The following is an 18,255-nucleotide window of genomic DNA, read 5'->3' as shown; positions in this document are numbered from 1 at the left end:
AAATCAATTTCCACCATCGATTATGACATTTGTAGCTCACAAAATGGTCCAGATCTTGCGGATTTATAAACAATTGAAAATGGATGGTGCAGTTAATGTGTTATAATATATATTATTTTTAGGGTTTAAAATGCTAATTTTTCTTCATGACCATATTGGTCAATATCAAGATAATTGATTTGAAGGTTTTCTAATGCCATAACTACGATTTTTTTCGAGACCATTTATTTTTAATACAAGAAGGCCACAATTATTTTTGACTTCTTGCACGTCAAATTTCAAATTGGGTAGTTATGAGTGTGTCATTGACTAGATTTACTTAAATTTTGTGATACTCTCCAAGCCATCCAATTTGATATCTAATAGTTAATAGCAATTGTGACATTGTTGTAACAAAGGCAATGTTCTCATAGTACACAATCCTTTAAAAAATTTTGAACTTTAAAAAAGATACACACCAACATATTACAATAGATGGTCTACATAACTTGCTATCACCATTTTTAAGACTTGAAACTCCTTTTTTCTTCAGATCCTTACACCTCATAATCAACTAGAAGGTCTTCTAAAATCATATCACTCTTTTGATGTGCACCTTGCTTCGATGCGTTAGGGAACACCTTGCATATTACTTTAAAGTTTAAACTATTAGAAATTAAAAGTTTATAAAAAATTGTTTGATACGGGCTCGATCACATCTCTATCTTAAAGATGGATGCAAATATGTGGTTCATCTAAATACAATTTAAATTAATTGCTCAAATATTTTTTTTCATAAATTCACTATTTTTATTTCTTAAAATTTATTTATTTTTGTATTCATGATCTCTCGATATTACGTGTCCTTGAAAATTGGGTCCGAAAATCAATCTCAAAAATGGTTTTTCAAGAGTCGACTCGTTTCTACATGGACTCGGTAGAAAACGCGTCTAAAATTTATTTATTCTCTCTTACTATGGGCTGTCTGATTATCAATTGGTTTTGTTTTTTTGGGGCAGCTGATCACGGAGAGTTGCAGAGGAAATAAAGGGGCAAAATTTTAGGGTTCATAGGATCACATGAATTTTTAGGTTTCATTGATGGGGTTGTTATCCAGGAAAGAGCAACAACCTAGGGTTAGCACTTCACCTTGCGCACATCTCAGAGCTGCTTATCACGATTGCTTCAACAGGTCTCTCTTGCATTTTCTTCATTTTGATATTTGTATCATATCTTTCTTTCTCCTCTATTTTCATAAAAATGTTCTCTGTCTCTCTCATATTGGGCTTCATTCCAATTCCATTTCCCTTTCCTCGACCATTTCGCACAGAGATATTCCCCTTTCATTTCTGCTCAATTATGTGGTATGTTTTGCAGGTGGTACTCAGAGAAGTATCTGAAAGGGCAGTGGGATAAAGAGGAGTGTGTTTCTGAGTGGGGTAAATACCGTGCTTGCTTAGTGGTCAGTGGAAATTTCTTTTACCGACTTCATTGAGAAAAAAAATCCTTTAGCTATCAAAGAAAGTGAATATTTCTCTTTAATGAATCCCACTATCATTTATTTTCTCTGAAATTTGAATGGCATTCTACATTCTTCTTTTGCTTTTTCAATTTGCTTCCAAAATTTTGGATATTTTATTGAAGAGTTTGTGATGCGGTGTTGCAAAAGCACCACTCTTACTTTACTGCAGGCCTGTAATTCTATTAAAATCGAATTTATTGAATTAAGAAATACCTGCTGAATAAAATTGGAAAAAAAGGGATTGCAGCATTTGGAGGTTTATAGGGGTTTCTTTGTTGTTGTCATGAAACAGTTTTTTGGCAATAAATCGGTAACTTGCAAACTTAATGAGTTTTGAAATTCGAGAAAACAGACCAGACGATATATTGCTGCATCTGATATATCATTTTCAATGTCGGACAGTGGAGGTCAACTGTTCCTCATTTTGAGCAGACAGTGGTAAAGGAACCGTTTGTCTTCACCATCCATCATTGGGATTGGACGGTAAAGACTCATACATAGTGCAGAGCCAGTATATTCTACATGTTTTATGGCTTCATTTTCTCAAAACAGATACATCAGGAGTTTATATGAGGTACCCGTATTATCAATTTGAGTTCAAAAAGATTGTCAATTTAATTGAAATTAATAAATTGATTTAGATGATATGATCAAGTTATATAAAATTAATATAAAATTTTTACTTTCAGATTTTAGATATATATAGCTTTCTTATCTTTTTTTTCTATTGAGTCTAGAGACATTAAGAAATTTTTCTGAAATCCACCAAGCCTTGTATGTGTATTGGCCTTTGGGGCATTTCATGTGATTAACATTTCAAATAACATATGGGTATAGAGTCGAGAACTATTTCAAGCAAACCTGATCGTAATATAACCAAGTATAATGACTCAAAAGCTATGCAATGAGATTCAAGTACAATGGAACAGTTTCTCTTGTATTTGATGGTCCATTATGAAGTTCCTATAGTTAGTGATTCTCTGACCGCTTGATAGAGCCTTTTTTGATATAAGACTCCAAGTAAATTATAATTGCCTAGTTTGCTCTTCCGGTCAAATTTATTTACTGAAACTTTGAAATAAAAGTTACTCTGAGTTTCCTACCATGCTTAGTTGTGAAAAGTCATTTTCCTACAGATGCTTTGTTGAATATATGTGAAAGACGTTGTTAGAGATTGGAGATTTTATACAATAGCTTACAGCTCCTAGCTACTTAAGGTGTGTCCCAATTCCTTGGTTTTGATATGTGCTTGCAATTTGCGACTTAACAAGGGATCTGACCTTCCTTACCGAGTTCCTTTTCAAAAGCAGTCTCAGTCACAATTTGAGTTCCAGCTTCATTACCCTTATCCCAAAGTTTGTAACCATTGTGGATATAGCGGACTTCAGATCGTTCAGTTAGGTTGGGAGCTTATACAAGATCATAGCTAAGGTCTTAGTTTCCAGACTTGGGCGGTGGGTGTCTAGCATAGGATTATTTCACCCTCCCAAGACGCTTTTGTGAGGGGAGACAGATTCAACTTAGGGCTCTGATAGCTAATGCATGTAGCGATTCAAGATATAAGAAGAAGCATCCAGGGGGGTTGGTGGAGATCAATCTTGAGTAGGCTTATGAGAGAGTAGAATGGAAGGCACTTGATTATCTCATGGGTTGGATGGGATTTGGGTGTAGATGGAGGGCATGGATTGTGGAGTGTATCTCAACATCATCTTTCTCTGTTTTGATAAATGGTACATCTGAAGGCTTCTTTAGGAGTTCAGAAGGACTTCTTCAAGGGGACCAATTGTCTCGCTTATTACGCACTCCTGTGGGGGATGTCCTTAGTGGGATCACTGTGGCTTTGGGGCCTCATCAAGAGCCCCCATGATCTCTCATCTCCAGTTTGCCGATGATGCCATTGTATTTTGCCATGTGACCTTGACAATGTTAGATAATTTACACATGAAAAGGTCAATCTTCATGAGAGCTTCATCGTGGGTGTCTGTGCCTCAAAGATTTTTAAAGTATTTGGCAAATCTCCTAAGCTGCAGAGTATTTCTACTAGCTGACTGTTATCCCAGGTTTCCATTGTGTATATGAAAAACCAAAGAAGAGCCTTTGGGACCCAGTGATGGAACACTGTGGAGAAGTGGCTGGCCCCTTGGAAGGCCCATTTCCTGTCTTTTGCAGGTAGAATAACATTAATTAGTCCACCTTTAGTAGTATACTGATTTATTTTATGTTCCTATTTCAAATGCCATGTAGCATCTCGAACAGATTAGAGAGATTACAAATGGGCTTTCCTTGGCAAGCAAACAATGGGGAGAGTAGATTCCACTTGGCAAAGTGGGAGGCATTTGCATCAAAAGCCTGTGCGCGACAAATTGAGCTAATGATCTCTTCTAGGCAAGTGACTTTGGAGGAGTGCCACTGAGGGGAATGTTTTTGGGGTGAGTTGTATCAGGGAAAGTATGGCAAGGTAAGGGATGGGTGGGGAGTATGAGTTGTGGTTAGATCATGTAGGGCATCTGGGGTGTGGAGAGATTTGTGTAGTGCATGCCGCTTATATCTTGAGGGTTTTAGATTTGAGTAGGGAAATGGGGAGAGAGTAGGCTTTTGGCCGAACCTTTGGTGTGTAGAGGCCTCTTTGCCATCATGATTCCCAACTCTTGCTAGGTTGGCCACTGATCCTTGTATCTTAGTTCGGATTATTTTGAGTGTGTGGGGTGGAGGGTGTGAGGGGAGTCCGTTGTCCTTCCTTTAGGGGAAGATGTAGAGTGTGATATTTTGTGCAAGTTGTTGGCCACTTTGTAGCCTGTCTTTATTCTCTTGATGTTGGTGCCTTTGACAGGATTAATTGTCCCCCTGATATGCCTAGGACATTCATGATGAGATCTTTTCATGCTTTTTCACGTGAACACAATACGTGGTCCATCTTGCATGAGTTATTTGGTCCTTTCCGATTCCAAGAGCGACCTCTTCTAGGGGACTGGCCATTTGGACAAAGCTCTCACCTATGACCATCTAAATCACTGCAGCGTCCAATTCACCAACAAATTTTTACTTATGTTGAGAAGCTGAGAAAATGGTGGACCAACTCTTAATACATTGCCCATTTACTAGAGAGGCGTGGTGTTTTTTCCTGTGTTTATTCACTAGTGCTGGGTGGTGCCTCGATGACCATGCAGCATATGGAAAGGTCCTCTCTCTGGAGATTTTGCCTTCTAGTGATCCTCTTGTGTATCTGGAAGGAGGGTATTGATAGGGTTTTACTTGGCACAAGGCCCACCATACCCTCCTTTGCAAGAGGATAAGACATGTGATCATTTCATGGGCTCTTGCAAGGGCCATGTTTTGTGGCGTAAGAGCTTAGGACTTCATTGCTGAATGGATGGTGTTACTCAAAGAGTGAAGCCTAGACCAAGGCCACACCCTAGATAGGTCCCTTTGGCTTATACCATTAAACTCAAACTTTTATGGTAGGGTGATAGCACAGAGAATGCCTTGATGTCCTTCTTAGGACCTTTGGGGGCTTATGACTCTACTCATGCTGAGGTGTCAGGAGTCTTGACAGGGTTGGGGCTGTAAAAAGATTCTTTCATGTTGCTTCTTCTCATGGAGGGTAATTCTCTCAGTTTCATATGTCGGTCATCGAGAAAAGTGCCCCTTTCCATAGCATTTGGGTAATCTTATGAAGGAGATTTTCCCCTGACTGAAGCCATTGGTTGCATGTTTGTGCACATCTATAGGGAAGCCAATGGGATGGCAGATGTCCTTGCTAAGGAGAAAGAATGATTGATTTCCTTGCAAGTACATTTGACCCCTCTCCCATGAACTTCGATATCATCTCCTTGATTTGCTGTTCCCTAGCTCTACCTCCTTTTTGTTTTCTTTTCCATGTATAGGGCTTTGTTTTTCTCTACTCTTTTCAGTGCTACTTGATGTATACATAATGCCCCATTTGGGAGGCCTCACCGCCTCACCCTGGGGCTATACGGCTCTGGGTGTGGCGGTATCCAAGGGCGGATGACTTGCCTGCGCGAGCGCCCGCCCTAGGCCCTTGTGGTGAGGGTGGAAATTGCCCTTGCCAATCCCTTTATAAAGTTAGGAAATGGGTTGGGAGGGGGAGGGGGAGGGGGAGGGAGGGGGGGGGGGGGGGGTTATTTTGGCCCCTTGAAACCCTACTTAGACACATTGTTCCTCCCAAAAACATTTTTTTTAAGCTTGAATCAATTTTTTTTTTTTTGGAAATCGATTTCAAACTCGAAGTTTCAATTTCACAAAAGGCATTCGACCCGGGTGTTTTTGGAAATTTTTTATGAGTATTATATTATGTTAGGTTTCATTAGTTACTTTTCTTGTGTTTATATTTGAAGTTTGGCATGACATTTATGATGAAACTTCTTGGGTGGTTTTTTTAAGGGTTTGCTTCCTATTTTTGTGATTATAACATATTTTTGGGTATGTTTGACTATTTCTCTACTTGATGGTGCAAAATCAAAATTTTATAACCTTTTGTGCAGATATGTTTGGCTGGCTTGTTTCTAGCTTTTAATGCAAGATTTTATAATATACTTTTGTCCATGTTTCAATTTATTTCCATGTATGATGCAAATTTATTTATAATATACTTTCATCTATATTTTTTTGCTATGTTTATAATTTATAATGTAAAATCAAATATTCTATTATCTGTTTGGATTTTTTTTGGTTTCGTTTATACTCTATAATGCAAAATTAAAAATATTACTTCATTTTTTTTGTCTTTTTAAACATATAAAATTTAATTTATAAGAAGGTTGGGAGCCTGGGCGGCTGTCTTTTTGAACCTTGGCCCCATTAACTGTTACCTATAAGAGGGGGGTGGGGGTGGGGGCGGGGAAAGGTAGTTGAACTATGGTTCCCTTTCTCCTTTATGAACTTCTGAATAGGGATTCACCAAGTTCCATGCTGAATGTGCTAATGCTACTTTTTGCATGCATTGAAGGAACTTAATAGAAGATGCATGAGAAACATAACTTAGTATCAAAAAAATAGAAGATGCATAAGAGATTAGATATCAATACACTAACTTAAAGCTACAAACTACTTAATTTGTGTTCCTATCCCCTTGTTTCAATGTCTGATCGGCGATTTATGAGGTTTTCCATTCTCCATCATTAACTTTTAAATTAGGATTCATTTAGTTCATTCTTTCTCTCTTCTTCTCATAAAGGTGACAATATATTGCTAAAATTTCATCTAGTTCATTCTAAATGTGCTTATGTTACTTTTAGTACTGAAAATCTCCATAATATATCATTAGTATTTTAATTCATAATTAATCCGACTACCTTAAATAATTTAAAATCAGATCATATGTTCATACTTTTATTTAGTGCACTGGGATTCCCAAACACTTAAAATAACCTGAGTTTTCTGTGTCTTTCTCTGCAGTTAAATTTCTTTGTCATCTTTATTCTTTGTATTCTTACTTATTGTCATAGTTTAGTTTTTCTTTCTCTTGATTTGTTCTCTTTATTCGTGTTTTATTTACTTTTCATTATTTTTATTATTCTATGTGATGGACTTTTGGTTTTTTGGATGCATGTTGAGAATTCCAGAACCAGAGGTTTATTTGGTAATCTCTATTACCGTTTCATTATATGCTTAATCATGATTATTGTTTAAAAAAAGGGTCTGCCAAGTGCCTAGGCACCCAAAGTGTACTACGGCGCATGCCTTGGCCTGGGCGGCCATCCTTGGGCGCCTGCCTGGCAGGCACCCAGTGCCCATGGCTTGGGCCCTTTTGTGTGTAATAGAAAGGCCCCGAAGCCATTTTTGGGTCTTTTTGTTATATTTTTGATAGAAAATACTGGTTAAGTACTGCAAGGTTTTAGTTTTTTATATTTTGAAATAACTCCCTTAAGAATGTTTTTTTTAATATGTTAACATAACTCCCATAGAATATTAGTAATTAGAGAGATACTACTAGTTGATAACCTCTAATAATGAATAAAAATCACGTCCACCAAAAATCTACAGTTCATATACTAAATTTCTTATGTTGTGCAATTTTTTGTCATCATCATGCAATCGTAACTTTCTGTTTCAAATGTTTCTAGATACAATCATTTTATAACCTATGGTAGACTCTCCCATGGTTATGTTATCATATATATTGGCCTTAAATAATTTGTCAAAAGTAGTGGTAATCAATATTGTTCCATTGTTGATAATTTGTTCCTTTGATTTTCTACTACTTTGTACAATGTCGTGAAAATGCCATGGAGAATAGATTTGTAAAATTATTTCTAATAAGAAAAGACAATACAAAACTATTTCACCTCATGGCGCCTGCCTTGGGGCTGGGCGCCAGGCCGGCTGCCAAGCGTTTTCTGAAACATTGATCATGATGTCTTTGTTATCATAAGTCTTGACCGACCCATTGCTTTTGTTATCGTTGTTATTTTTGTTTTTTCATAGTCATGTGGTTGTATTCAAACATGAGATGTGGTGTTGCAATTCTCAACACCTAACCAGGCATGTACACACTTTAATCCTAATTTATTTGTTGTGCATTGGGTTTGCAGGTCTAAGTTTCCAAATTTAAGTTCTCTTTTTGAATTTTATCAGATAAATGCAATCAGTTTCTTCTTTTACAAGTTAATTTTTTGGCTGGATCTGTGTACAATGTCCTTGAGTCACTGACGTCATGATCTGGCCAATTTACGATCTAACTGAACAAACCAGCTAATCAAGGCACTGCTTGTGTCTCAGCTTCGCAAACTGTACTGGAAGTGAATTGATAATTTAGGAAGCAACTCCTAAATGATCTAATAATATTCCTGAGAGAAAATAAATGATATGAATAGTTGTTATTGGGTACTTAAACATATTGTGGCATGGTAAGAAGCAAATCAACCTCTAGCTCTGGTCCACAATAGAATATGATTCTATGGACACTGAAAACAGTTGTTACAGACACTTTCGCCGTTGATTTTTGTCTTTTGTACCATACAGCCTCTCTCTATGGTAGAAAGTATAGGACTTAAATCATATTGTTACTACTTGATAAAAACTTGCAAGGGGGTTACTAAATTGGCATTTTCCAACAAATAAGAAAACTGATCCATTTATTCCATGGCTAGAGTATCTCTTCGTGTCCAAATCCTCATTTTTTTTTGGGTAAGTCATGTCCAAATCCTCATTTTATGATGCCTTTGTTCAATATTGAGCTGAACATGTTGAACTACTCGTGTACTTAATGGTCATGTGCATTACGTTTTTCCAATTTTCTCCCATGTGCCTAAAATTGTAAAGGGAGATTGTTTCATTGCATGTGAATGTCCTTGCAACCCTACCATCTAATATCTCGTCCTTGTTATCTATTGGGAAAGGTTACTATACATCCCCACCCAAACATATATTATCTACATCCCTCATCTCCCAACCGTCTGATCTAAATGGATGGTTAGGATAACTTCAGCCATAATGTCATGAGTGAGCCATTGACCGTTTGTTCTAGATCTAACGTCTCAGAGTATTTTAATTTAATTTTGTTCTATAAAACTTATGGAGATGAAATTTGGTGCATGTCATCGTCTCAATAAGGTGACCTAGAAAAATATTTCTGAAAATTAAAATGACCAAAATAGCCTTGAAACTTTCAAGGGTATTTTGGTCATTTTATTTTATTAGGAACATTTTCTTTTCAATATTTTTGCTGGTGCGAGCTTAAGAGAGGATTGGATTCCCCAAATTTGGTGTCAATATCATTTATAGAAAAAAAATTTAAAATAAAACAATGTTTATGCGTGACATTACTATTAGGACATCTCAGCCATCCATTCAGATCGAACGATTGGGAGATGAGGAATGTATATATATATATACCACTAGCTCATATGAACATATGAGCCCAACGGTCCAAATTGAATCTCGACCGATTTGACAATCACGGATGTTTGATAGTGCTTGAATTTTATTTATTTTTCTACATATCCAAATCACTTGAAATTTGAGGTGTGTGTTCTTCTCATCAAGGCACACCTAATAAAAAGATAAAGAAATTTATTCGCAAAAAACAAAATGACCAAAATACTCCTCGAAGCATTTCGAGGGTATTTTGGTCAATTTATTTCATGTAAAATATGTTTTTTGATATTTTTAAAAGATTCACCTATTTTTGATGAACACATGTTTAAAATTTGAAGTGATTTGGATTTGTAGAAAAAAAAACTAAAATTCAAACACTATTGGACGTTCGTGATCGTCAAATCGGCCTTTATTCAATTTGGGCCGTTGGGCTCATATGTTCATATGAGCGAGTGGGCTAATCTCATCTTTTCCATATATATATATATATATATATATATATATATATATATATATATATATATATATATATATATATATATATAGGAAGCCACTACGCAATTCCTATGGGCGAAAATGATTAGTGTTTTTGCCCATAGGCTCGGCGCCATCCGATTTTTTTGGACGGCATGGATTAAAAGACCGCAACAGACCTACTATGTCTGCTGAGGTACTGCAATTTGCAATATTTTTTTGTGCAAAAAAACACGAGAAACCGCATGGGTCTTGTAGATCTGTAGTTGTTTTTAAGGCAAAAACGCAACGGACATAGCATGTCCGTGGCGGGGCGAAACACTATTCAATTTCGCCTATAGGTTTTTTTCAGAGTTTTCCACATATATATATATATGGGTGGAGATGTATAGATAACCATCCATGCCGTTTGATGTGGGTTGATAAATTCACCTTAGGTCTAATATCCTATTTTTCTTTTTTCATTTCTAATTTGTTTGAACGGAAGCTCAACTAATTATAGCCAATAGCCTAGTTCCTTTGGATCCTACAAAGCGATTAATCCCATCGGTATCCTATGCAGAAACATTTGGAAGATAAACAGCTGAGCCGTTTATTGGAAGTAGAGGCCATTGCATATTCCAACAAAGATAGGTTTGGCTATTCGTTCGATGCCGAGTCTTCTTCAAGATAGATGTTGAGCTGGAAATTCTGTCTTCTTAAACTATTTTACTATTTTACATTGAAACTCCCATTAAACTTTATTATGTGCATTCATTGTAGTTCTCATTCTAAGTGGTGCTCGATAACTCTTGCAGACTAGATCCTTTGTAAGTTTCTCAAAGTGAACTGGTGTGCTTTGGATTTAAATTTTACATATATGTGGATGTATGCGTGCGTATCAGTGCTTCAAAAAGTGCTAGGCGGCACCTAGGCGGTCGGGGGGTCCAGGCCGCCTAGTGCCTAGGCACCAGAACTTGGGCTGCCTAGTGGAAATTTTTTCTTTTTGGGGTTTTCTCTTTCTAAAATAGCTTGTAATGGGTTTTAGGTTTTAAAAAAATACCCTCAAGGAGGTACATTTCTACCCTTGGGCGGGCGCCTAGGCGAGCGTCTAGGGATATCCGCCTAATTTAGCCACCTAGGCCTGGGCGATGTGCCCAGGCCTTCTGCTCGCCCAGGCCTTCTGGACTGCCTAGGCAGCCATTTTGGAGTTGGGCAGTCCGCTTTTTAAAACATTGGTGTGTATATTAATGCTTGCATCCGTATCCAAAAAAAAAATAAAGGATGAAAAGATTAGGATTTGCTCTTTCGTTTTGGAGCTCTTTGAGATACAGTTGGGTGCCACCCACTTCTATGGCAATAAAGCAGTTGATCTACTTAGGGATTGAAAACTAGTTACACTTTTTTTTTTTCCCCTCTGTATGGTGTTGGAAGGAGCAAAATGTATGTTTTTCTTGGGTCTCAGGAAATTATTGACCATCCTTAATTAGAGGAAACCACTGTGGTCATCCATTATACCCTAGTGTTTGCCTACTTTCATAACAACAGAGTGAAGGACGTCGTCAACATCGGAATGAGACTGTTCTTAAGAGTAAATCCTCGTTCTAGAGCATGGAGTAGAAGATGATTACCCCCACCATCTGAGACCAAAAGTTGATGGTAGCTACTTAGGGCAACCAGGCCCTAGCCAGGAAGAGACAACATTGGATATGTGAGGATGTATTTTTTGATCCCTATAGGGATTTGTAATTTTAGTCCTATCTATCGACTCTTCTCATACCCTTTCTCTATGCCTCTACTTCCTTCGAGGTCATTAGGTGATCAACAAAAGAAAAGTATTCATTTATTTAAAAGTGTAGCAAGCCAATGTGTAATAGTTGTTACTGAATTGCAGTATTAGTTTGTGATGTTTATGAATCATGACTCATCACTAACTTATCCTGAGCTTTTCTGTGATGCGCAGTATGATTGATATTCTATGTCTTGAATAAGGTATTTACATTGAAGGCTACAGTGTTATGAAATAATGTAAGTTACTTGCTAACGCTACACTGGTGAGTGGATTGGATTCTCCCCTCTTACAGTATTGAAGGAGCGGGTTGGATTATTGAAGGAACGGTTAATTGGATTCTATCATCTTACACTATTGAAGGAGCGGTTAATTCCAAATAGTAACAGAAAAGAACATCCGTTTTTTTTTTGGGAAAAGTTTTATATAGAGCCGAGGCTCTAAACAATCACATTCGAGCCTAACTCAAAAATTTCACTAAACAAGATTATTTTGATATCCAAATATCATCAAATTGATCATCTTGATATCAAGATGCATGGACAAGATAAAAAAATTGATTTCAAGTTTTAAAAAATAGTGCATTTTGTAATGCATTTTTTGACTGTCAACTTTCACGATTTTGAAATTTTCAAGCACTGAGTTAATTATTCATTGGAATGTACGGTTTGGATACAAGCAATGTCTGATGACAAAGTGCCATTGCTTTGCAACTTTGACAGGCGTTTTACTCAAGAGTCCAGGAAGGCTGTTTGGAATGGAAGTTGTACTCATGGAGTTTATGTTAATGGTGCAATAACTTTTCTAAACTTTTTGTTGAAAATGTATGAAGTCAGCATGTTGAAACCCTCACAAGATGAAATTAATATCAAGTATAGGTATCCTGGAATACATTTCCAGTCATCCCCAGTGATGATGATATTAGCATGATTATGGATGTGTTTCCCAGACATTGCAATGCTACTGTGGTATGCATCACAAAACATGAAAAACATGCAGTTATTGCACCATTTGAGGTAAGGATCCATCGAAAAGGTGTCAAAAAAAAGTACAGTGTGATCCATCATGGTCGTAAGTGTTTATAATTGTCAAAGTATATACTGTGTGATGTATATAGGCTTTGCTCCAGTCCGCACCGGTGCCAGTATCTATTTCTAAAATCTCTCCCTGATTTCGAAATCCTTTCAAAAACGTTTTAAGAAAGAAATGAGTCAAATCAATCCCAAAAATGATGAACAGGGTGCACAAAAGGTTACCCGGGTTCAAAAGGTAAAATACCATGGCAAAAAGCACAACACACCCACACCCCTCAAAGCCAGAAAAGACCCCCAATCCTAAGATTTCTCAACTTTAAAAGCCTAGAAAAACGCCCGAGGCATGAAGTTGCTCGTTGCTCAATTGATTAGAATTTCTCCGTCCTCATTTGAACCATCTCCTCTCATCACAAAAACATCAAAACTTTATTGGAATATTGACATCACCCCCTTAGCCGATATAACGGAGGGGCATAGTGATCACCCCCAATCGATGTGCTAGCTCACCTCCTGGTCTCATAGACCACATGCTCAATAGGGCCTATTCCTATCAGGCATCCGAGAGACAAATGTTGTTGCATACCTCACCACCCAAATCTGTGTCCCATGCGTCTACTTCTTTTCTACCATGAGACGCAAGCAACAAAGAAGGGAAATAGTAGACATCTTGATCCTGATCCCAATCGAAGAAACAATGGAAGACCCAAATACCCCTGTTAAGCTAGCCCGTAACTTCAACCATTCATACCCCTTCCTGACCTAGCCATAAACCATCCTCCAAGAACCAAGACCATTGCACGAAGGATTACCCCTGAAGAACAAGCAAGGCATAACATAATTGAGAAATGCCAAACTCGAAGTAGTCTAGAAGTAGAAAGTTCCAACACCACTACCAATGGCATCAGTGCCGCACCCAATGCCGACACAGGAAAACTGCCCAGCACTCTGGACATACTCAGCGACACGAGAAAGAAGAAAATGGACAACATTGCTAGTGGCGCTAGCGGCATTGACAGCAGTGTCAAGACTTTGATAGTCATAGATAGATACAAGTTGGATGCACGGACCTATCACGTATCAGTATGGACTAATACGTGTCTGCAAGGATTGACATGCCAAGTGTAAGTACGGAAGGTGTGCCACTCTCGGATTCATCGAATGAAATGTCACATCAATTATGGATCGTACGATGGCATCCAACGGTCAACTGACATCGACGACACTGAGAATGGCACAATGACAGTCGAAATGGTGCCGAAATCTGATCGGTCAGTTGTATGGAAGAATGCCTAGAAGACGACACATGGCAATTTGTATCAGAAAGTTACTCTAAATTCCTCCAACGACATTGCCAATGTTGTCGGGCCTCTGACACCCCACCCACAGAGCTGTACCTAGGCCAGGATCACATGACTTTGGAGCATTTTGTGATGCTGACTGTAATTAATGTTGATTGGGCATTGCCAATGGCACTGAAGTCATTGCAAGTAGCACTAGAGTTTGAGGGGCATAATAGATTGCATAAAAAACGCCCAACAATGATGGTAGAATTGTTTTGTCTATAAATAGAGGGCTCCTCTTTGAGCCAAAGGCCGATAATTTTGTTGCATAAGCTCTGTCGGACTAGATCCAAGCTTATCCAATCCCTTAAATCAAAGCCAATCCCTATATCTCAAACCTTAGGAATATTATCAAACTTAATCCAAAGCAAAAGCGGTCCACATAATCCGACCCTGACCCTCTTCCAACCGTACCTTTGACCTGTAAAAACCCAAAGTAGCGAAACTAGCCATACAATTATTGACTTTAAACTGACTATGACTATGGGAACTAGGTCCGGGGCCGGATTTTCCTTCTTCTTTTGATTTCATTAATGCTATTTAATAATTTTCCATGGTTTCAAATATCTTCATAAAACCCCCCTCTTTTCATTAAATATTTCAAAATTCCTCTCGAGCTCTAAGGTTGGGAAGTTGGCTCTTCGGCGGTCCTAACGAGAGAAGGTCTTATGGCCTGATTCTCTCCATAAATGTAATTTGACAGGACCCTTTTTTCTACCAATTCTTTTGGACAAGTTTATGCCCAAAACCAAACCGAGGACCAAGTTCTTTGCCCTCATTTTCAAGTATAAACAACATCACACGCTATACCAACGCATTCAGACTCGAAAATGCACACGCACACGTAGAGCTCACACACGGTTCCTTCGTTTGAGAGGGTCGATGGCATCAGCTATGACGTAGTGTCTCCTCCACTTGTGTAATTAGTCTTATACCCACGGCTCTTTTAACAAACAAATTACTATAAAAGGTTTTGGCTTTTTGTCATTAGTCACTGCTTCAAAGGGGAAATCACCATTTAACATGCCTTGCTCATTCACTGCCAACAGAAAATGGCTGCCGGATTCCTGCAAAAAACAGCCATATCCCGGTGGCATGGTACATTTTCCGGCAAATGAGCAACCTGATCCACCAGTTTTTAAAAAACTGATGGATGCTCTCTTAAATACTAAGCCAGCATATAAGGCTTCAGGGTTCTTAGCCATAACCCTGGCCTCTTCTGTGGGCCTAGCTACTTTCCTTCAATTCGAAACTGAAAATGCCTTCGTCTCAGCAATCCTCCTCATGATTTACTTCCTGTGTTTCATGGTCGCGGCGGCAACGATCATTCTTAACATTTTTGTGACAGAGTCTAGAAGATCCATGCGAGTGATGAAGGGTCTGTTTGGTATTGAAATGATCCTGCTTATTCTGGCTTTCCTGCTTAATGTGTGTCTCTTGCTCCCAGATGTTATGCCCTAGATTTTCAGGTTTCTTTGTTTGGTGTCTCTTCTGTCATGTGGCTCTGTTGCCATATGGACGGCGGATGCGCTGAGTACTACCATATATGATAATAACAAAATATGAGAGACAGAGAGAGAGAGAGAGGGGGAGGCATCTGTGTGAGAGAAAGGAGCACCACTAGTGTTGTTCTTCTATCTTTTATATATATATATTGAAAGTTTGAAACTATCTTATATTAGTATTTTTTTTTTTTCCCAATCTTCACGAAATGGTTCCGTTGTATTTTTTTTTTTCCCAATCTTCACGAAATGGTATTTTTTTTTTTCCCAATCTTCACGAAATGGTTCCGTTGTATTTTTTTTTTTTCCCAATCTTCACGAAATGGTTCCGTTATTCCATTGACATTATGTCTCCATGAAGAGTTTTAGAGTAATTTATTTACTGACCCTAAAAGAATAGGGAAAATACAAAAATGCTCATTTTAATATCGGGAAATTATAATGACGGTCGGTCACCCCATTATATTTTTTTTCAAAATTACCCCTTGATCTGATGATGGATGTTATCCTCTAACCGAATTTAACTTTTTTTTATTTTTAGTTTTTTCCTTAAACCATCTTTCTCTATTTTTTTAGGAAAAACAGCAGTCCCAAGATAAGAACCTCGGACCACCCCTTAGATGGAGTAAAGCTCAATTTTAGGGCGATCAGAGGTCCCCGTACGGCTCCTTATTTTTGAAAAAAAATATTAGTGGGAGAAATGGGAACCTCATATTGCTATTCCCTCCCCAACATTAACGCGACACATTAAACAAAAGGTGTTGATGGTGGTTCTGCGGGACAAATTTGTATGCTTAGTCCCACAGGCGACACACGTAAGTAAGGATTTACCTTGTGGTAAATTTGAAGATAACTGTTCTTTAGCTTTTTCGGTTACTTGATTTGTTATTAGCGGTGTTTAAAAAAACGCCGAGTCGAACCGGACTCATCCGATTCGACTCCGAAATCGCCATGGACGGATCGAATCGGCGAAAAAAACTTAAATCGTCCGGTTCTAGAGAGAACAGGACGATTCTGTACAGTGACTTGACGATTCGATGTACGGAATCGGCGAATCCCGTACGGAATTTTTTTTTTTTTTTTTTTGTAATCCATAATAGATTTTTTTGTAATACTTGATCGATTTTTTTGTAATCCATGATCGAATTGTTTTTTTTTTTTTGTAATCCATGATCGAATTTTTTGTTTTTTTTTTTTTTTGTAACCCATGATAGAATTTTTTGTAATCCATGATCGAATTGTTTTTTTTTTTTGTAATCCATGATCGAATTTTTTGTTTTTTTTTTTTTTTGTAACCCATGATAGAATTTTTTGTAATCCATGATCGAATTTTTTGTAATCCATGATCGAAATGTTTGTTTTTTTTTCTTGTAATCCATGATCTAATTTTTTGTTTTTTTTTTTTTTTTTTTGTAACCCATGATAGAATTTTTTGTAATCCATGATCGAATGTTTTGTAATACATGATCGAAATGTTTTTTTTTTTTTTTGTAATCCATGATCGAAATGTTTGTTTTTTTTTTTGTAATCTATGATCGAATTTTTTGTTTTTTGCTTTTTTTGTAACCCATGATAGAGTTTTTTGTAATCCATGATTGAATTTTTTGTAATCCATGATCGAATTGTTTTTTTCTTTTTTTGTAATCCACGATTGAATTTTTTGTTTTTTTTTGTTTGTTTTTTTTTTGTAATCCATGATCGAATTTTATGTAATCCATGATCGAATTTTATGTAATCCATGATCGAATTTTTGGTAATCCATGATTGAATTTTTAGAAAATTTGTGATTTTTTTTTTTTAATCCATGATCGAATTTCTTTTTTGTAATCCATGATAGAATTTTTTGAAAATTTATGATTTTTTTTTTTAATCCATGATCGAATTTTTTTTTGTAATCCATGATAGAATTTTTTGAAAATTTGTGAATTTTTTTTTTAATCCATGATCGATTTTTTTGAAAATTTGTGGTTTTTTTTTTTTAATCCATGATCGATTTTTTTGAAATTTTTTTTTTTTTTTTTTAATCCCTATTATTCAAAGAGAAAATAAGAGAGATGATGATTTAGAGGCCACCCTATCCCAGCCATATTATTCACATATCGAGTCCCAACAGCAACAGTGTAGGGATGAGCACGACAATGCAGGTGAGCACGAAGGATGGACAATCTTCGAGGATTTTAGATTGGGAACACAACAAAACACTAACACTCAGGGATTTGGAAATAGTCAGACACCTGCTAATATTGATGATTCGTTTTTAGATCGAATCAATGAATTGTTAAACGAATTCAATCAATGGCACCAGCGTAATCAAGAAGAACAATAACGTCGTCTATCATTTTATTTTTAGATCATATGTTACTAATTTTATGCTTTATTGTAGTCCATGTATGTTGATATACTTATTCCATGATAATTATATGTTTATCCTTTTGTGTGATGTAAATTAAATGCTGAATGGCGGTTCATGCAGGGAAAGAACATATCAATATTCGAATATTCATTCAAAAACATGAAAATTCTTAATGGAGTACCCTCATTTCTTATTGAATTCCTAAAAAACAATATTTATAATGAATTTTAATAATTTTTTCGGATTTTTTTAAAGCTTTATTCTGACCGATTCACCAGATTTTCGATCTTAATCGCCGATTCACCGATCCGGATCGATTTTTTGAAAACCCGATCCGAATCACCGATCCGTTTTTTAAACCATTGGTTATTATAGATGGATAAAGATGATAGTTTTGGGTCACACAACTACAAAAGCATCCGAAAATGGTGTTAGGCTGACGAATGA

The 18,255-nt window shown here is 37.0% G+C and overlaps 1 protein-coding gene and 1 long non-coding RNA gene across 9 annotated transcripts; both read left to right on the top strand.

Annotated features, from left to right (window-relative positions):
• The first annotated feature begins 857 nt into the window (after nucleotides 1–857).
• On the top strand, nucleotides 858–12,537 carry LOC18433004 (protein phosphatase). Of its 8 annotated transcripts, none has more exons than XM_088867832.1 (5): nucleotides 858–1,171; nucleotides 1,357–1,441; nucleotides 10,374–10,444; nucleotides 10,574–10,620; nucleotides 12,302–12,402. In XM_088867832.1, exons 1-4 carry the CDS (start codon nucleotides 1,080–1,082, stop codon nucleotides 10,611–10,613), a joined length of 288 nt encoding a protein of 95 aa, XP_088723958.1. In that variant the 5' UTR covers nucleotides 858–1,079; the 3' UTR covers nucleotides 10,614–10,620; nucleotides 12,302–12,402. The 8 variants fall into 8 exon arrangements, with proteins under 8 accessions (XP_088723958.1, XP_020522152.1, XP_088723957.1 ...); XM_020666493.2 differs by lacking the exon at nucleotides 12,302–12,402 and adding an exon at nucleotides 11,339–11,796; XM_088867831.1 differs by lacking the exon at nucleotides 12,302–12,402 and adding an exon at nucleotides 11,256–11,796.
• A 166-nt stretch (nucleotides 12,538–12,703) lies between these two features.
• LOC148782084 (uncharacterized) lies at nucleotides 12,704–17,944 on the top strand. Its single transcript, XR_016056217.1, has 2 exons — nucleotides 12,704–16,270; nucleotides 17,569–17,944. It is a non-coding gene; the product is annotated as an uncharacterized LOC148782084 (long non-coding RNA).
• Nucleotides 17,945–18,255: the final 311 nt, after the last annotated feature.

Source organism: Amborella trichopoda, chromosome 5 (assembly GCF_054954075.1).
Source record: "Amborella trichopoda isolate Santa Cruz 75 chromosome 5, AtrichopodaSantaCruz75HAP2 v2.0, whole genome shotgun sequence".
NCBI classification, from domain to species: Eukaryota; Viridiplantae; Streptophyta; class Magnoliopsida; order Amborellales; family Amborellaceae; genus Amborella; species Amborella trichopoda.
Note: the sequence above shows the minus strand (reverse complement) of the source record. Positions and strands in the feature narration are given on the sequence as shown.

Coding starts and splice junctions, on each gene's coding strand:
- LOC18433004 (XM_088867830.1), top strand. CDS start 1,080: ATGGGGTTGTTATCCAGGAAAGAGCAACAACCTAGGGTTAGCACTTCA. Junction 1,442..10,373: donor AATACCGTGCTTGCTTAGTG/GTCAGTGGAAAT, acceptor TATCCTATGCAG/AAACATTTGGAAGATAAACA. Junction 10,445..12,301: donor GCATATTCCAACAAAGATAG/GTTTGGCTATTC, acceptor CAACTTTGACAG/GCGTTTTACTCAAGAGTCCA.